The sequence below is a fragment of the Calonectris borealis genome, chromosome 1, assembly GCF_964195595.1.
Source record: "Calonectris borealis chromosome 1, bCalBor7.hap1.2, whole genome shotgun sequence".
NCBI lineage: Eukaryota > Metazoa > Chordata > Aves > Procellariiformes > Procellariidae > Calonectris > Calonectris borealis.
Genome location: NC_134312.1, coordinates 28,611,766 through 28,628,657, shown reverse-complemented (window position 1 = coordinate 28,628,657; position 16,892 = coordinate 28,611,766). Strand labels below are relative to the sequence as shown.

Genomic DNA, 16,892 nt, shown 5'->3' with positions numbered 1-16,892 from the left:
AAAATGAGCCTCTAGCTGTCAGTAAAATTTCCGGTGAAAAAGGCACAGGAACTTTTAGCTCTGACAAAAGAAGGCAAAATATTCTCCACAATTCATGTTCTAGGAAACACCTTAATTATCTGGCATTAACAATAAAACAACTTCTTTCTCTCCTCTGCTGTTCCACCTCCACAAGCAAATAAAACAAAAAAGAAACAACAACAAACAAATTTTAAAAAAAGAAATATGCTGGGTAGGATGTGAGGCAGGGAAGCTTTAATCTAAAATGGTTGATGTTTGACAAAGTTATAACAAACTGAAAATAGACCCTGTACCAGGAAGTGTTGGATAGCCTTGGCTATCTGTACTATATTTTGTCATTCATGGAAAAATGAGCAAAGAAAGAAATGAAAGAAAAAAGCATTGAGATGCAGACATGTACATGGGCACACTGACTGCTGACTTTCTTTTCTTGTGTACCTTTTTGTATATGTTCCCTTAGAAACAGATAAATACAAGATGTTATCAAGCTATATTAAAATACTTTTTTTTGAGAAAGGAAGGCAAAACATGGATGAGAAAAGTAAACTAAGACTTCAGTCACTCCGTATAAGGGAGTGGGAAGAAGATGGAAACCAAATAACAGAGTAGCAAAGGGTAAGCGAATGCATACATAGAAAAAAACAAGGAAAATATATTAAAAGCTCTAATCTGATGAACCATATTGTTCATACTGTTTCTTTTTATAAATGTCTTGTGAATCCTTTAGTCTTTACCAATAAAGGAGTACAGCTGACGCATATATAAAACAGCTGTCAGAAATTCTGCTGTAATTTTTCATGCCTAATACATACAGAGAAAAGAAAAAATACACCATATGGGCAATGAAGAAGTGAAAACACAAAATGAGATATAATTTCAACAGCTTCTGTTTTCTTCAGCATTCATGCATCATATTCTATCCAACAGTTTTGAGACAGCAATACACTCCTTGTTCATTAGAACTAGATGCTTGACCAGGGAATGATATGTTTTTCAGTCCTTAGCTTATATACTGTCATTACTTTACTACTGCCCATTAAACAAGCCAGAGTCTAGACTGTACAGTACTAGTACTGTACTTCAAGGCGTGCAAACATACTGATAATCTTTGGGATTCACTGATTTGTTTCTTGCTCTGTGGTATGTACAACAGCCAGTTTCCTGGTGGTACAGTATAGAAGACATGAATTATAGAGTGTCTCCTGAACAACCAGCCACCCATGCTTGCCTCTGCCTGTCCCATCTTCAAGGCCCAATCCCTAATGCCCTCTGGACATCATTTTGTAGCAAAGCTGTCTCACGGCTGTATCTAACAGTCCTACCACCTCTGCCTCTCCAATGACTTCTCCCTTTATATGGTCCCTCATTGTGGAGTTCCATGAGAACTTCACTGCTCCCAGCTACACCATCCTGCCCCTCTCCTTCTGCCCTCTGTGGTGTTTGATTTCCTCCACAACAAGTTCAGCTCACTAAGCTGGTGGGAAACTAATTAATCAAAAGATGAGTACATTTATTCTGGTCTACTGAGTTGAACTGGCTACTCAGGGAATCAGAGAAGCACCAGAGGTGGCACAAGGAAGGTCACGAGACAGCGCAGAGGGCAGCAGGGAGGGAAGGAGGAAGAAACAGAACTGCTGCATTAGTCAGAAATGCCTGCTAGATCTGATCAGTTCTCTTCTCTAATTGCTCCTCAGCTACATAGGTACCTTTACTGAATTATTTTTTTAAGCACGTGAAAATCTTTTTATTTCGCCCCAAAACACACTTGTTACTGGTATGCAAGCCAATAAACCATTTGAAGTCACTGGCACTACACGGCTGTGTAAAGCTAAACACATAGGAAAACCACTTGTAGGGCAAGGCCTAACAAAGACCAAATGCAGTACGTGTATGTAAGCATCAAACTGTGGTTGAACTCATGCCTTTATAGGCTCTTTGTCACAGGAAAAGAAGTCAAGTTTCCTGAAAGCTTCTGAAAATTGTTTTGCATTTGCTGAAAATGCAGTTTGCTCTGATTCTCGATCTGTTCTTGAGACAATGTCACTTTTTTCGTAGCGAATACCACTCCTGCAGATCAGTCCTCTTGAGCCATGCTTTTCACCTGTTTCAGAGCTAGAAAATCTCCACACCAAAGGCCTTCAAGTCAAACATCAGAATACAATGGTCAAAGTGAATTGCATGTGACAGACTCCACAGCTGCCACAGATATAAATGACAGCTTTTCAATTTAAATGAAGGCACAAATGTAGGGAAATGCTCTCCATGGATGACTTATGAATGTCAACTAGCATTTCCATCTCCTGGATCAGGGCCTAAACTTGTATTTAGAGGCAGCAAGTGCTAGACTCATAGCAAAGTCTTACTATTATATGACACCACTTAAGTCTGAAGAAGGATTAGAGTGCAGTAGAAAATCTTCCAGGACTGAAAAAAAGAGAAGTAGCAACCCCAAGTAGGGAGATTACTTACTGTAGTTTAGATAACTGTCCTAATTTTAATTTTTCTTACTGTACACCACACATAACACCAGAAACTATAAATGATTCCCACTGAGTCTAGTCCCTTGACAAGCAGTAAATTACTGGGTAAAATCTCAAATGGGTACCTTTTGGTTGGGCTAAGAGTGCGTTTGGTCGGTGACAGAAAAAGTAAGAGCGTCTGATCTATCGAAGTGGCAGCTGGGAGATGTATGACCCTAATGACAGCCTCAATCCTTGAGAGAAAAATTTCTGCTTGCAGAGCCAAGCCAGAAGATTTTTCAATGGCTATAAAAGGAGCCTGGTATGCAGGAAAGATGATGATCAGTGCCTGTTTCCTAAGACTTAACAGGCTTGCTTTTCTCAGATGTGGGTGGCAGGTATCGTAAGAGTCTGTAATTATGAACAGACACATAAAGAATTCAATTACCTATTAATGTTCCTTGGCATTTGTAGTCATAAAAGCATGATCTCATATACTGTAACTACTTTTTTTCAATAGTGTTAGACATCATCTCTGCAAGTCTAGGCTGAAGTTATTAAATATACATTTTAGCAAAAGATTTGCTGTTTCTATCCAGCTGGTACTTATGTTATCCCTTTTTAGACATTATATACAATCTTTATGTAAATTATTACTAATGGAAAATCTGAGAACTGCAGAACATTTGCTGGAGCTCTCTTGCATGGGAAAGAAGCCAAACAAGTGCTCATAACATTGTATTGTTAGCAGAGCTGTATAGGAAATTATTTCCCATCCCATAGCTTTCTGAGAGATCAAAAATCGTCTTTCATTGCATTGGAATGAAACCAAGGATGTTCAAAGTGAGAAACCTGACAGAAACACCCTTTGCCCTTTACTGAACTAACTACCCCTATAGTGAAAGCACTCACCATGGTCACATTTTTCTAGTCTGAGCCAGGCAGAGCAGGATCAGATATTGGTCTTCTGTAACTCTGTAACATAATCCTAGGTGAGATTGAAATCTTTTTCCTGTGTTCTCTCACTGTGATCAGAAATTCCACTTCTAGTGTTTGAATTCCTGCAAAAAATTTTGATTTCAAAGAACTGGCCTGTTCTCATGATAAAATAAAAACAGTTTGGCATAAAATTTCCAAATAATTCTAATTTCATTGAGAGACCTCTGAAATAATTTTTAACAGCAGAAAAGAGTTAAACTCATTGACTTAGATAAAGTCAATGCAGCTAATAAATAAACATCAAATTTTTTGGATCTCCCTTCAGATGGAAAATACAAGTGTCTAGATAGTTGTTCCAAATCGAAGTAAAATATTAGAATCCAGCAGAAATTAAAATAAGGAAAAACTGCCACAACAGAATTCCTAAAAAAAAAAAAAAAATCATATTTGCCTTTTGCTATTTTTTCACATCTTTAGGTGAGATAGCACCTCTCAGTACTGTCAAAAATGAAATCACAGAATCACAGAATGGTTGAGGTTGGTGGGGACTTCTGGAGGTCATCTGGTCCAACCCCCCTACTCAAGCAGGCCCACCTACAGCACATTGCACAGGACCATGTCCAGATGGCTTTTGAGTATCTCCAAGGAGGGAGACTCCCTCCTGGACAACTTCTGCCAATGCTCAGTCACCCTCACAGTAAAAAACTCTTTCCTGACGTTCAGACAGAGCCTCCTATGTTTCAGTTTTGCCCATTGCCTCTGGTCCTGTCACTGGGCACCACCGAAAAGAGCCTGGCTGCGACCTCTTTGCGCTCTCCCTTCAGATACTTACAAATATGGATGATATCCCCCCTGAGCCTTCTCCAGGCTAAACAGTCCCTGAGCTCTCTCAGCCTTTCCTCTTATAAAAGATGTTCCAGTTCCTTAATCATACATGCTGGCCTTCACTGGATTCTCTCCAGTATACCTGTGTCTCTCTTGTAGCAGGGCGCCCAGAACTGGGCACAACACTCCAGGTATGGCCTTACCAGTGCTGAGTAGAAGGGAAGGATGACCTCCCTTGACCTGCTGGCAACACTCCTCCTAATGCAGCTCAGGATACCATCCGCCTTTTTTGCTGCAAGGGCACATTGCTGGCTCCTGGTCAACTTGGTGTCCGCTAAGACCCCCAGGTCCTTTTCTGCAAAATTGTTTTCTAGCTGGTCAGCACCCGATATGCACTGGTGCATAGGGTTGTTTCTCCCCAGGTGCAGAACTTTGCAATTCCCCTTGTTGAACTTCATGTTCTTGTCAGCCCATTTCTCCAGCCTGTTAAGATCCCTCCAGATGGCAGCATGACCCTCTAGTGTATCAGTCACACCCACCAGTCTTGTGTCATCAGCAAGCTTTCTGTGGATACACTCCACCCCATCATCTATAAAGATGCTGCTCTCATCTACCAAGGCAGTCATCTCATCGTAAAAGGATATCACAGTGGTCAAGCATGACTTCCCCTTGGTCAATCCATGCTGACTATCTTTTTGTCCTTTATGTGCCTGGAAATGGTTTCCAGGATTAGCTGCTCCATCACCTTCACAGGGATCAAGGTGAGGCTGACTGGCCTGTAGTTCCCTCAGTCCTCCTCCTTGTTTTTTCTGAAGGTAGGACTGACATTTGCTTTCCTCCAATGCACTTCTCCCAGTCATCATGATCGATCAAAAATTATCAATTGGCCTCACAATGGCATCATCCAGCTTCCTTAGAAGTCATGGGTACCTCCCATCAGGGCCCATAGACTTAGTATGTCCAGTTTGCTTGTCCATGCCCTGACCTGATCCTCTTCCACCAAAGGTACATCTTCCTTGCTCCAGTCTTTCCCCACTGGTCTCTGGGATTTCTGAAGGCCAGTCTTATTAGTAAAGACTGAGATGAAGATGGTTTTCAGTACCTCAGCCTTTTGCATGTCCTGTGTCACGAGGGTCCCTGGCCCACTCAGCAGTAGGCCCACATTTCCCCTAGTCTTCCTTTTGCTACTTGTGTACTTAAGAACCCCTTCTTGTTGCTTTTGACATCACTTGTCAGGTTCAACTCCAGGTGGGCTTTGGCTTTCATAAACATGTCTTTGCATGCTCGGAAAGTGCCTCCATATTCCTCCCAGGTTACCTGACCCTGCTTCCACCTTCTATACACACCCTTTTTATGTTTGAGTTTTGCCAGGAGCTCCTTGTTCATCCATGAATTAAATGTTTATGGAAACTTACTATACAATAAGCTTCTATCTGGCTTTACTTAGTATTTTTCTGATACCATATTTATAATTTTTTATAATATAATTTATGATATATTTTGAGTAACTGTTGGGGTTTTTTTTGTCTAAGTAAATTTACCTCAATTAGAGATTTAATAATGCAGGAACCTTCTTCAGGTTGGCATGTTTGTAACTACTGATTTTGTGACTAGGACTAAAAAGCAGAGATGAATTAAAGAATTAGCTCCATTCTCCACTACATAATTCCTGAATTATATCCAGTAAAGGACTTAAAAGCCTAAAAGTTACACACTGTAATGCTTGGTTTCTATGCAAGGGCACTTAATGCACATAGAGTTCATGGAGCAGTTCCGTAATCCAGAACAGACTCTAAGCCATGAAGCACACTGAGCAAGAAAGGAACCACAGTCAGCAAGCAGCTGCCTCCTAACTTATCTGAATCACCCATACTTGATAGAAACTTCTCTGCCTGTTGGGAAACAGACCCTCCTCCTATCCCAATTCTTTCAAAGAACAAAGCACAGCTCATTCTTTCCTTTTAGAGGAGGTTTCTCTTTTATTGTTTGCTCCCCTCCCCTTCTCTTTCTGCCTCTAATACTGTCCACAAGGTGGAAGATACAGGTTCAAGTTCCTCTTCTGATTGAAGGAAGCTTTGGTTTTCCCAGCAAGTGCCATATTCATGAAGCTACAGCATATTTTTCCACCATTTTGCTTTGCCACTGTTTCAAGAACTGAAGACTCACAGGGACAGAAAGGGAGAACAAGAAAGAGCATGACTATAGCCTGTGTTAGGGGTTCTTTGGAAAACATGTCCTCCTCACTTGTAAAACCGTAGGTTTACCCAGTATCTGGTTAATGTAGATCTTGGGACTGCACACCCACTAACTTAGACATACTACTCTCTCACTATTTCAATAGACTACTTCCTCTTTTCTGTACAGTGGCACTACTTCAAAGGCATAGTTAAAACATCTCGTTTAACTATGTAGCCACAGTCTGGTAGCTAGGCCACAGTCCTAACAGATGGAAGCTTAGGAAAGCTTACAACTTCATATTCCAACTTGGGGGCAAGTTCACTATCTACTAGGGCATTATAGAAAAAGTGGGGCAGAGCCCCTTCTCAGTATATTCTTTTAAAAAAGCAATAGCCATTACTGAATTTTGTGAGGATCTTAAATCTGTCTCTATTTCATGCATGGTCTGAAACTTCCTAACACATTAAGCCTCCCTGAAGAGTTAAATACAATGAAGTTTAGTCTCTAGATCTTGAATGGACCAAGCATGAGACAAGTATCAAATCATTTTATCAATACTAACATTCAGACAATCTCAAATTTAAGTAAGCAAAAAGTAAAACAACTAACGTACAATGGAGAACTAAGTATATGCTTAGCTGGGAAGCAGATAATCAGTAATGCAATAAGATTTGCAACTTTTGATTTAGGCACCCAAGTTCCCTTCTGTGTTTTTTTTTTTATTGGACCTACACCAAGACATTCCATGTAACATTCCCTTGTTTTATTCAAATGGATACAAAAAGGCAAATGTTATACCTTTCTCAAACTGAAATGCTTTTTGAAAACTAAACTAGTCTATTAAGCCACTTTGAGGAAAGACAGACTCCTATATTTATATTACACTTGAGATTATACTTACAAAAAAAAAAATCTTAAAAGCACACAGTGTCATTACTGGTAACATATGAAGCACTGAGTAAACAGTGCAACTAGAAGAATTCAGCTGGAAACTAGTCTGAAGTATTTGGTTCAAAGTTTAAACAAAAGCACTGTTTATTAAATAACAGCTTTACTAGAAACAAATTTTCAGCATTGCTAAGTCATTATGATACTATCCTTTCTCTCATTTGAGGATGGACTTATAAATCATCTATATAATCTACACATCTAATGTTTGGAGATATATTGTTACTCCAAATGCATTCATCATTATGGTATCTGAGCACAAAGAGAATTGTAAAGCCAGAAAGACAATCTGACAGATTGTCCACTCTCCATTGTCTATGTTCCCAGAAGTGTGTATGGTAGAAGTATTAGCTTTTTCCCATCTTTTGCCTATTGTCTCCATGAAGGGAAAGTTAATGCTGGAATGCACCTTGCTCTTTCTTCAAAAATAGTAATATTTAAAACAGGCATTTGGTATTTCCTAGACAAGAAAGAGAAAGCCCAGCTCTGTGCCCCGGCACATTTCAATGCTGTGTGCCTGCAACTTCAGAATCCTTAAGGGGAAGAGCTATACAGGATCACATTCACAGCATAGGAAGTTATTTCTGCCAGACTAATTAAAGCCATAGAAAACACAGAAAAGAGTTAGAATCTTAAAATGCATTCTTTATTGATACAGGTCTCAGAGGAAGTGTGTTCCAACAGCAATCTGCTGGTTTGCAAAACAGAAGTCTTATATTACTGTCTGCATTTTCCATTACATATATGAATTTGTAGGCTTCATATACAAATTCGTAGGTACGAAGGCTGTTAAAGTTTACTGTATTTCGGTACTAAATTACACAATTTGTGCAAAAGATGCACAAATCACAACCAGAGCACTTCCAACTCAAGAGGTTCAAGAAAAATATAAGCAAATGAAATTATTATTAACCCAGCAGCATCATAGCTTAGTAGGGGAAAAAAAAGGAAGAAAAATGTCATGATCAAAACTATGATTACGCTATTATTCTCAGGGAGATAAGAATAAGCAAAATACACTTAAGTCATACAAGATTTTGTTTTACTTTTTTTAGCTTCCTAAAATGAATATATGCTTCTACATCCATTCCCATATGAAAAGTATATAATCAGGACTATGATACTTTCATTTTTCTGCTTGGCACAGTCAAAGGTACCTAGCAAGTCTTTGTAACTGCTGGCATTTTTCACTATTACATTATATCACTCAACGATGCATTCACTGAACATGAAAAATCTCCTGCTTAGTCCTTTGATCTTAGTCTGAGGAAGTTATGAGCATGGATGGTATTCAAATTATATTGGTCCCAGGCATACCAACATTTCAGGCCCTCTAACTTCCCCTTGTCTTTCACCCCCAAAACCAGCAGGAAGGAATCACTAAACCAAACAAAACAGAACGAGAAAAAGAAATGAAAAACAGAATTTCAAAACCAACCAAACAAAATTCATGCAACAGCCGTTATTTTCACCTCTCTTCGGAACAGACATACACTGAGCACAGCAGCCTTACCTGATGGTCTACGTTCTCTCATTTTTTCTAATGTTACAGCTTGAGACCATCCTCAGTTTTGTATTGAACTTCTTGGTCAAGGTCTGCTGCATAGATTCATCGGTAGGAGCAGCTGGCCCATGCCATACACCATGATGCCTGCTCTAGCAGAAAAGTCAAACAGAATTTTGCTTTACCTGTTAACAGACAACAAACAGACCTAGTCTCATTTTTGCTTTGATGCAAACATCTCTCAACAAGTGATGGCAGACAAAAAAATTAAACACTGAAAGAGAAGTACATTCGGCCTCTGGGGAAGAAACAAAATGACCTAAGACTTACTTGAGAAAATTTGGTCTGTGTGGAGAGAAAAGATTAGATCCTGCAGATGAATCTACCAAATTATTCACCACCACTGCCTAGGGTAGCTATAGAGCTGAATGAATGTTACTTTTTCCAAAGATCAAAAGAAATACAAAAGAAGAAAGTATTTATGGAAGTATTCAATCTTGCAAATGCTTAATTATTCTGTCATTTGATATTACATATACATTATATATAAAATATATTTTATATTATCAGTGACATCCCAGGACTGATCATGTGCACGAGTTTGAAGTCTGGGAACAAAGTCTAAACTTTTTTCACAATATTCATCCAGTGCCAACAGGAGAAAAAAGTTTTGTTCGGTTCAATGAACAGACAAAAATCACTGTGAAACTTGGGGTAACGCATGATGAGACGAGGTTCTAGAGTGTCAAAACCTCTTGAGTGGATTCAGGCGGAAGCAAATCCACCTGAGCAAAACTAGTAATTTCCTCCCGATGTAGTGGGGGTAGGAGGGAGGAGAATTAGGCCACAGACCTTGCATCGAAAAGCAGGTCTCCACAACCTCGGGGGGCTGGGCAGGGCAGAAGGCCAGCAGCGGGGTCCTGCCCCCGCCCCGTGTCTGCCTGGGCCACCGCAAAGCCCGACACCGCCCGCAGAGCAGCCCCTCTCCCCACCACCCCCTTTGCAAACGGGCACAACCGACGCTCCTCCGCTGCCCCGGCGAGAGCCCAGCCCCAGGGGGTGGCATTTTCCCTGTTTGTCCACAGAGGTGCCCGGCCCCTCCCCAGCACGGCCCCCGGGCCAGGCAGCCCCCCGGGCCGCCAGCAGGACGGGGACGGTTGGGACCGGGCCCTCGCGGGCACGGCGCTGTCTGGGAGCCGCCGAGGGATCAGTCTCGGCACGGCACGGGCTCGCCCGCTCGCGCCTCCCGCTCCTGCTCGTGTCAACGGATCGCTGCAGTCCCAGATTTTATTTTTCCTTCCTCTTTCGGGAGGCACCGCGTTTCCAGGCGTCTGTACGCGAAGGTAAACCGCCGCGCCAGCAAATGCCTTCCCCGTGGCCGTATCGCCCGGCCGGCGATGACTCAGAGGCCCTGCCCGCAGGCAGGACCCCGCCCGGCCCGGCCCGGCCCGGCCCGGCTCCTCCGCCGCCGCACCGGGACGGGCAGGGCAGACGGGAGCGGGCAGGGCGGTGCGGCGGCGGCAGGTGATTGGCTGGCGGGCCGGCGGGCGGCCGGGCGCGGATTGGCTGCCGCCCTGCCTTTGTTCGGCTGCAGCCACTGCCGCAGGGCAGCGGAAGTTTGAGCGCGGCGGCGGGCGCGAGGGGCGGCGGTCGCCACCTCGCCTCCGCGCACCGCAGCCCGGCGTCGCCGGCCAGGAGCCGCCTGGCGCACCGCCTCACGCCCCGCTCCGGGGCGCGGCCCAGCCCGGCGGCAGCATGGACCTGGAGAGTAAAGTAAAGAAGGTAAGGTGGGGGCTGCCCGCCGCGTTACCTGCCCCGCCGGCCGGCGTCCCCCCTCCCCTGGACTCCGCTGGAGTCGCCCCCCGAGCGCTGGGGTGGGCCGCGGAGGGGTGCGGCCCCCCCCCCCCCGGCGCCCTGCTTCTCCCGCTCGGGCTCCGTCGGCCCCTCTCAAGGGATGGGGGGGGGAAGGTGAGAGGCAGGAGAGCTGCCCGCGGAATGACCTCCCGCCGCCTCGCCCTCGGGGGGACAAAACGCTTCTCCTCTGCTCCCGCCGCCAGGTGAGACGCTGCGGCTTGTTCCCCAGGTAGCCAAGTGGGTACCCCGGTCCCACGTGCAAGCGTTGCTGTCTTTTAGGTAAAAACCTGTGTCCCCCAAAAAAGATGTGATCTAATAGTTGTGCTCAGGTATGTCCTCTGTGTATGTAGGTACGTGCGAAACTTAAATTACATGCGACCAGAATGCTGTTCACAGATGTGCTGAAGGTTAATTTGTGACCTTTGATGTGACTAGCCCATTACAAATGTGTTGTCAGCGTTTGTATGGATTACTCTCCTGAGACAGAAACTTAGGGTTCTTTTTTTTTTTTTAAAGGCATATTGACTAGTTAGTTTGGAGTCAAACTGGCAAGCAGTGAAGGATAAGTAACAGAAAGTGATAAGTAATCCAATTGTATTAGATTTCTTTCCAAAACTCGCTATTTAAAACTTCGTATGTAAAACTGATTTCACGTGGGACACACCTCTGAATCTTTGCTTCCAGTGCTTTTGCAAATTAAATGCAGCATTTAAGCAGTGACTTCTTTTAATAAGAACTTCTTTATAGTATCTGTTAGGAGACTATTTGATAAAGACAGAAGGAGCTTTGTATATGAACATAAGTTAAATCTGTACATAACCCGCACTGATATATCAAAACTAGTCTTTTCAAATGTATGTTGTACAGATGTGCTGGTTTGTATTCCTGAATTGTTATATTTAAGGGTAGTAACTGGTTTTAAAGTATGTATATGTGCTTTTGTATACCTGTATGCTTTTCCAACTTGCAGGCTAGAAACTGACCCAGATATGGACATAGTTGTGCAGTGTGGAAGGCTACCTGTTTGGTCAAGGCTGAATCCTATTGAAGCAGGTTAGCCTTGAGTTACAGCTTTCTGAGAGTGATGTCACCATGTGATGATGTCACCTGGATGAGGGTCCTGGTTTGGAGAAACTACATATCTCATATGTCAATATCAGGCTATCAGTGTATAGATGGGTGTAGCTAAGTACTGTCACTGTCTTCAGAAGCTAGTTGTGTGTCCAGGGTTGTCCCCTTTGCCTGACTGCTTGTATGTAATGAAAACAAGCTTCTTGAGTAGATTTGCTTATATTTTCTAAGCATATTTTAAAACTTAAATTTGACGGTGTCACAGAGCTTGTTCACTGAAAGTTTTTTGAACTCCAGGAGGGGAGAGATGCATATTTGTGGAAGATAGAGCATTCCTATTCAGATTTTCTCCATTTATAGAGAAAATAAATATTTGCTGTGGAATACTGATAAAATTCTGCTGATAGTGGAGTCTTGGTTTGAGTGGACTTGTAGTTGCTGAACATTTGCTTTAAACTGCACTGTAATTATTGGGTAGTTGTGTGTGTTGTATGTTTATTTGACTATTTTTTGTCATATTTTCTTTTGTCATCTTTTACTGTTCTCCTTCATCAACTTGAAAGATTCCTGAAGACTTTTCTGAACCTGCTCAGACATGCGGAAGCTGGTGCCACAAAAGAAACCAGCAAAGTTCTGTTTGTAAAAAGTAATTTGTATTTTCTATTCTGTTCAGCCTTAGTATTGTACTAATAAGAGATGTTTAAGATGTGAAGAACTTCACGTTTTCTCTGTTTCTACTACGTGTATCTTCAGAAAACTACTTCTGTTCTTCCTCTGTCTCCTCTCCCTTGTTCACATCTCCTCATGGCCTTCTTCCTCTTTATAACTTATAATTCTTTATAAAATGGGTGAAGCTCATTTTCCAAGAGAACAGACAAGGATCTGTGACAAGTCAATGCAGGGAGAATTGGGAAGCTTTGCTATGTACCATTGTGTTCAGTACTAAATCCTTTTCTTCTTTTTTGACTACTGATATTTACTTAATCAAAACTTATTCAGATTTTGTACACTGGAATGAATGAATAACAGTTCACGTCAGCTCTGCAAAAGCTGCATGTCCTTAATCTCTCCATCCTTTAATTCCTATTCTCAACCTGTTTGTCGTCTTATCTTTTACTTCTCTCTTTTTTGCCAACTTCCCTCTTTCTTGAAAGGTGGAAGAACATTCTGGGAAGTTTCCAGTCAAGTTTATCAAAACCAGTAAACCTCTTAGCCTTTAAGAGAAACTTGTCTTGAGGTGGAGATGGCTCTGTCAGATTTTTAGTCCATCGGCATTGATGGATTACTTAACCACACATTGTGATTCTTGCCCCTCTCTTTATGTCCTGCACCCTGGGCCAAAATAACTTGAGTCCTTTCACAAAATCTGCTTGATATCTTATGTTAACTTTTTATTTTGGAGTGACTTGTACTTATTTACTGTCAGGCAAATGAAGGTAGATGTTAGGGACTAGTGAGTAGCTGACCTGCCTGTTGGGTAGGAAGTTCCAAGAAGACTGAGCAGAAGAAAGCAAGAATTGCCACGTTGTCCCCAAATAAGTTGCCATTCCCTTGCTCTTCTGACTCAAAGTCTGAGTTGAGAAGTTGGCTGTTCTGTAACCCTGGCGTTCAGCAGAGCAGAGGGAAATGACTGCCCAGTGGAGCACGTTGTGTGGTGGCTCAGATACCCAGCTGATATTGTAAAAGAACAATTTCTTCCCCCACCCACAACTGCTGTGTATAATTGCACAGGGTAATACAATGGGGCTGTTTGCTGCTTCTAGAAAACTCAAGAGATGAAGTTTCCAAGGTGACATTCTTAACATTTCTCCAAGTGTCAATAGTCTATGAATCTGTTCGTCAGTTGTGAGCTTCTGCATTTTCTCTTTGGAAAGCTGCTGTTGGCTTTCAAGGGGCTGGTACTGTACTGGAGAAAAAAACGCATATGTATGTGAATAGTGCATTTATATCTATGTGTCTGGGTTTGTATGAAGAGAAAAGACACTTCTGAACTGGCTCAGGAAAGTCTGTTTTCAGTGTTGATACCTTATTTTTTTCGCCGCCCTCCCCCCCCCCCCCCCCCTCAATCTAACAGTTCTAGCACAGTTCATGTGACAGGAATTGCTTCCCCTCCAGTACAAGCCCACTGGGGCTGAAACAGCCTAGCTGTCCTTCAGAAGGAAGAACTACTGCCCCACCTGCCACAATTTCAAACCCATCCTTTTAGCAGTAAATTGCTTATATATTTGCCATCTTTTAAGAGAAAACCACTGTCTGCAAGAAACACAGATTTCACATTGAATTTTCAGCACTGAGAATATATGCAGAACATGTACATATATGTGGAATAATGTGTAACTTTTTTGTAGTCAGGTCACCATGCTTCTTAAAGACGTAAAATAACTCTGGCATGTATCTGGCAGTGAATAATGTGGGAAAATATTGTTGCAAGGCAGTCTTTTTAGCTACAATGTAAATCCTAAGTCCAGTTCCTTACTGTCTGTGATACTCTCCCTTTAAAGGGGATGGGGAGTTTAAGGCTGGCTGTACACTTTTCTCCCTTTTCTTAGGAGGAATTGGATTTGCTGTTGCATTTGAGGGTCATGAAGATAGCTTTGTATATAAAAAGAGATTGCACAACAGAGCTGAAGCCTAAAACAGTTGCTCCAGCTTGGAAAGTACTTGTGCAACAAACAGACCGCTATTTCTCCCAAATACAATATATGCTGTGTTCTCAAACCTTGCTTTGAGGGTATAGGAAAAATGAAGATTTAGTGCTTTTTGTTGAAGAGCCTGTTAGAACAAAGAACTGCTAGTCTGGATTCCTGCCCTGTCTGTCACCTCCTTGAACTTGGTAAAATGAATCAGTAGGTCATGGTCCTGCTTTGCAGTCCTGCTGGCAGCATGGTCTCGTGCTTCACTAGAGAAAAGAAGAATCTGGCAGGGAGTCTGCTCTGTATAAGCTTTCACAGTATAATACTTGCTTTATAAAAGCTTGCTTTATTTGTGATTGCAATGGGGAAGAGGAGTTTTTTGGGGGAAGAGGTGCAACTTCTCGAATGTCGAACGTCTGCGTAGTTTTTCTATGGGTGTGAGACTCAGTTTGTTCTGTTACGGTGGAAAACCAAACATAGAGTGCTTTAGACATTGTTAAGTCAACAACTAATGCTTTGTGATAAATGAACAGTGAATAAAGTATGTATGGGAGCAAAGTCAACTTTTTCATGTTTTGCAAAGCATGATTTAGTAATATCTACTGGGCTACACTTCCTGTTGATGTCACTGCTTGTTTTGGTGTTACTGCCATGGAAACCCATGACAGTAGAGCTTTTTTGCTGTTCCTTATGTATAGTAAGATCAAGGAAATGCAAATTTATTCATGGGTGAGTTTTGCCTGCAAGGAGAAGTATGAAAACAAGTGTGGAGATGTGAGAAAAACTACTTCAGTTTTGTGAACAAGGAAACTGAGTAACTGTTTCCTGCATATGTTGTGGTAGGATTTTTCCCTTCAAAATATTGATGTGAATTGTTTTCTGGAACACCTGTCTGAAGGCACACCCCTAGATACTTTTTATCTGTCATTCCTGGATATCAGCTTGGCAAAATTAAACTTTCTTTCCTGGTGAAAGTACTCCCCAGGTGTTTAACCATAAAATTCATGAAATGCCTGAATAGTAAGCCAAGAAACTCCTTCGATTCAGGACTGCATGACTTCTAAGATCAAGTGAAACCTTCTTTGATATGGATAATTATAAGCCAAATATTAAACAGTGAGATGGAAAACTAACTAACTTTAACTTAAAAGTAGTCTGTCATTAAAGGCACAAAGATCTGTTTCTGCCAGTGTTCCTGGAGAAAAGAAATGTTTTTCCTTACCTCTAAATAAAATAGTAGTGATGGTGAGTAGCAGTTGTGAATGAAATTTTATTGGTAAAAGTTGCTTAAAACCACGTTTCTTCTACCTTAAGGAAGTATTCGGAACACTTCTTGCAAATGAATGGCTTCTTCCTAGCAAATACAGAGTTTACAGATGTAATGGGGTGGATATAAATATATATATTATGCTGTAGTTAATTATATTTTTACAATCTATTTTAAATAGATATGCATGTTTGGGGTATGTGTATATATATTATATATATATACACACACACATATATATACTTGTTTTATATAGGGTATGTGTAATAAAACCTAATATATACTTTCTACTAACATGAAGAGTTGGTGAGGTTGTTCTAGGAGACCTGCAGGAAGAGTAGGGCGGTGAAGATGAGAGCTTGTCACGCCTGTTATCTAGGGTGTTAGACTTGGTCAAATGAATAGGGTCAAATGTCAAGGGAGTAAGGAGGCTTCTGTCATGACAATACCAGATTGCATCAGACATAACTGTACTCTGGTACTGCTGTACGTGTGTTGCTGGTCTTTTTGTTTTTTAAAGTCTGCCTAACCCTCCCTTTGTACCTCGTTTTCAGTCTGAATTTGTCTAGCTGCAGCTTCTAAAAGGACTGGCTGAAAAAAAGCATGCACTTTCCTGCATGACTAAAGATCCTAATAAGTGAATATGTAGGTTTCCATGTCTGCTTCTGAAAACCTAATATTAGAAGATGCAACTGGGCAAGAGTGCTGATGTTAAAACAAAATATGTAAGTATTGTGAAAATGCCTCTGCGGCACTGGGTGATGGATAGTGCTGTATTGGAGGTTTATAGACAGTGTTATAGTGTGTTCAACTGCATTCAAACTTAGCTAGCATAATGCTGGACTTTGTGAATAAACACCACTTGTTTCCTAGCCAGCTGAGATTTTTAATAGCTGTTAGTCTTTTGACAGTAGACCGTGTAGCAGTGTTTCAAATATTTATATTCTGAGCTGTTTGATATTTAGTTGAAGACATCACAATAAAATAAATTCTTAGTACTTCTGTACTATCATAGGCTGCTGCAGCTCCTTGATTTATTCTTCTGCCCGTCCTGCCCAGATCATCTTTCAAATATTTTTCTTGGATACAACCACTTTTTGGCATCCTTCTTTTTGTGCAAATGGACTTTCTTACCCAAGCTTCTACATCTTAATCCCAGTCACTTTTCCCTGAATCTAAATGCACATTTAAAA

General features: G+C 41.6%; 1 protein-coding gene across 1 annotated transcript in view; it reads left to right on the top strand.

The window, feature by feature from the left end:
* The first annotated feature begins 10,476 nt into the window (after positions 1-10,476).
* The window catches only part of TES (testin LIM domain protein), a 29,021-nt gene continuing 22,605 nt past the window's right edge, over positions 10,477-16,892 (top strand). The window contains exon 1 of the mRNA XM_075147340.1: positions 10,477-10,656. Within this exon, the coding sequence (XP_075003441.1) occupies positions 10,630-10,656 (27 nt within the window). The 5' untranslated portion in view covers positions 10,477-10,629. The remainder of the gene's footprint in view (positions 10,657-16,892) is intronic.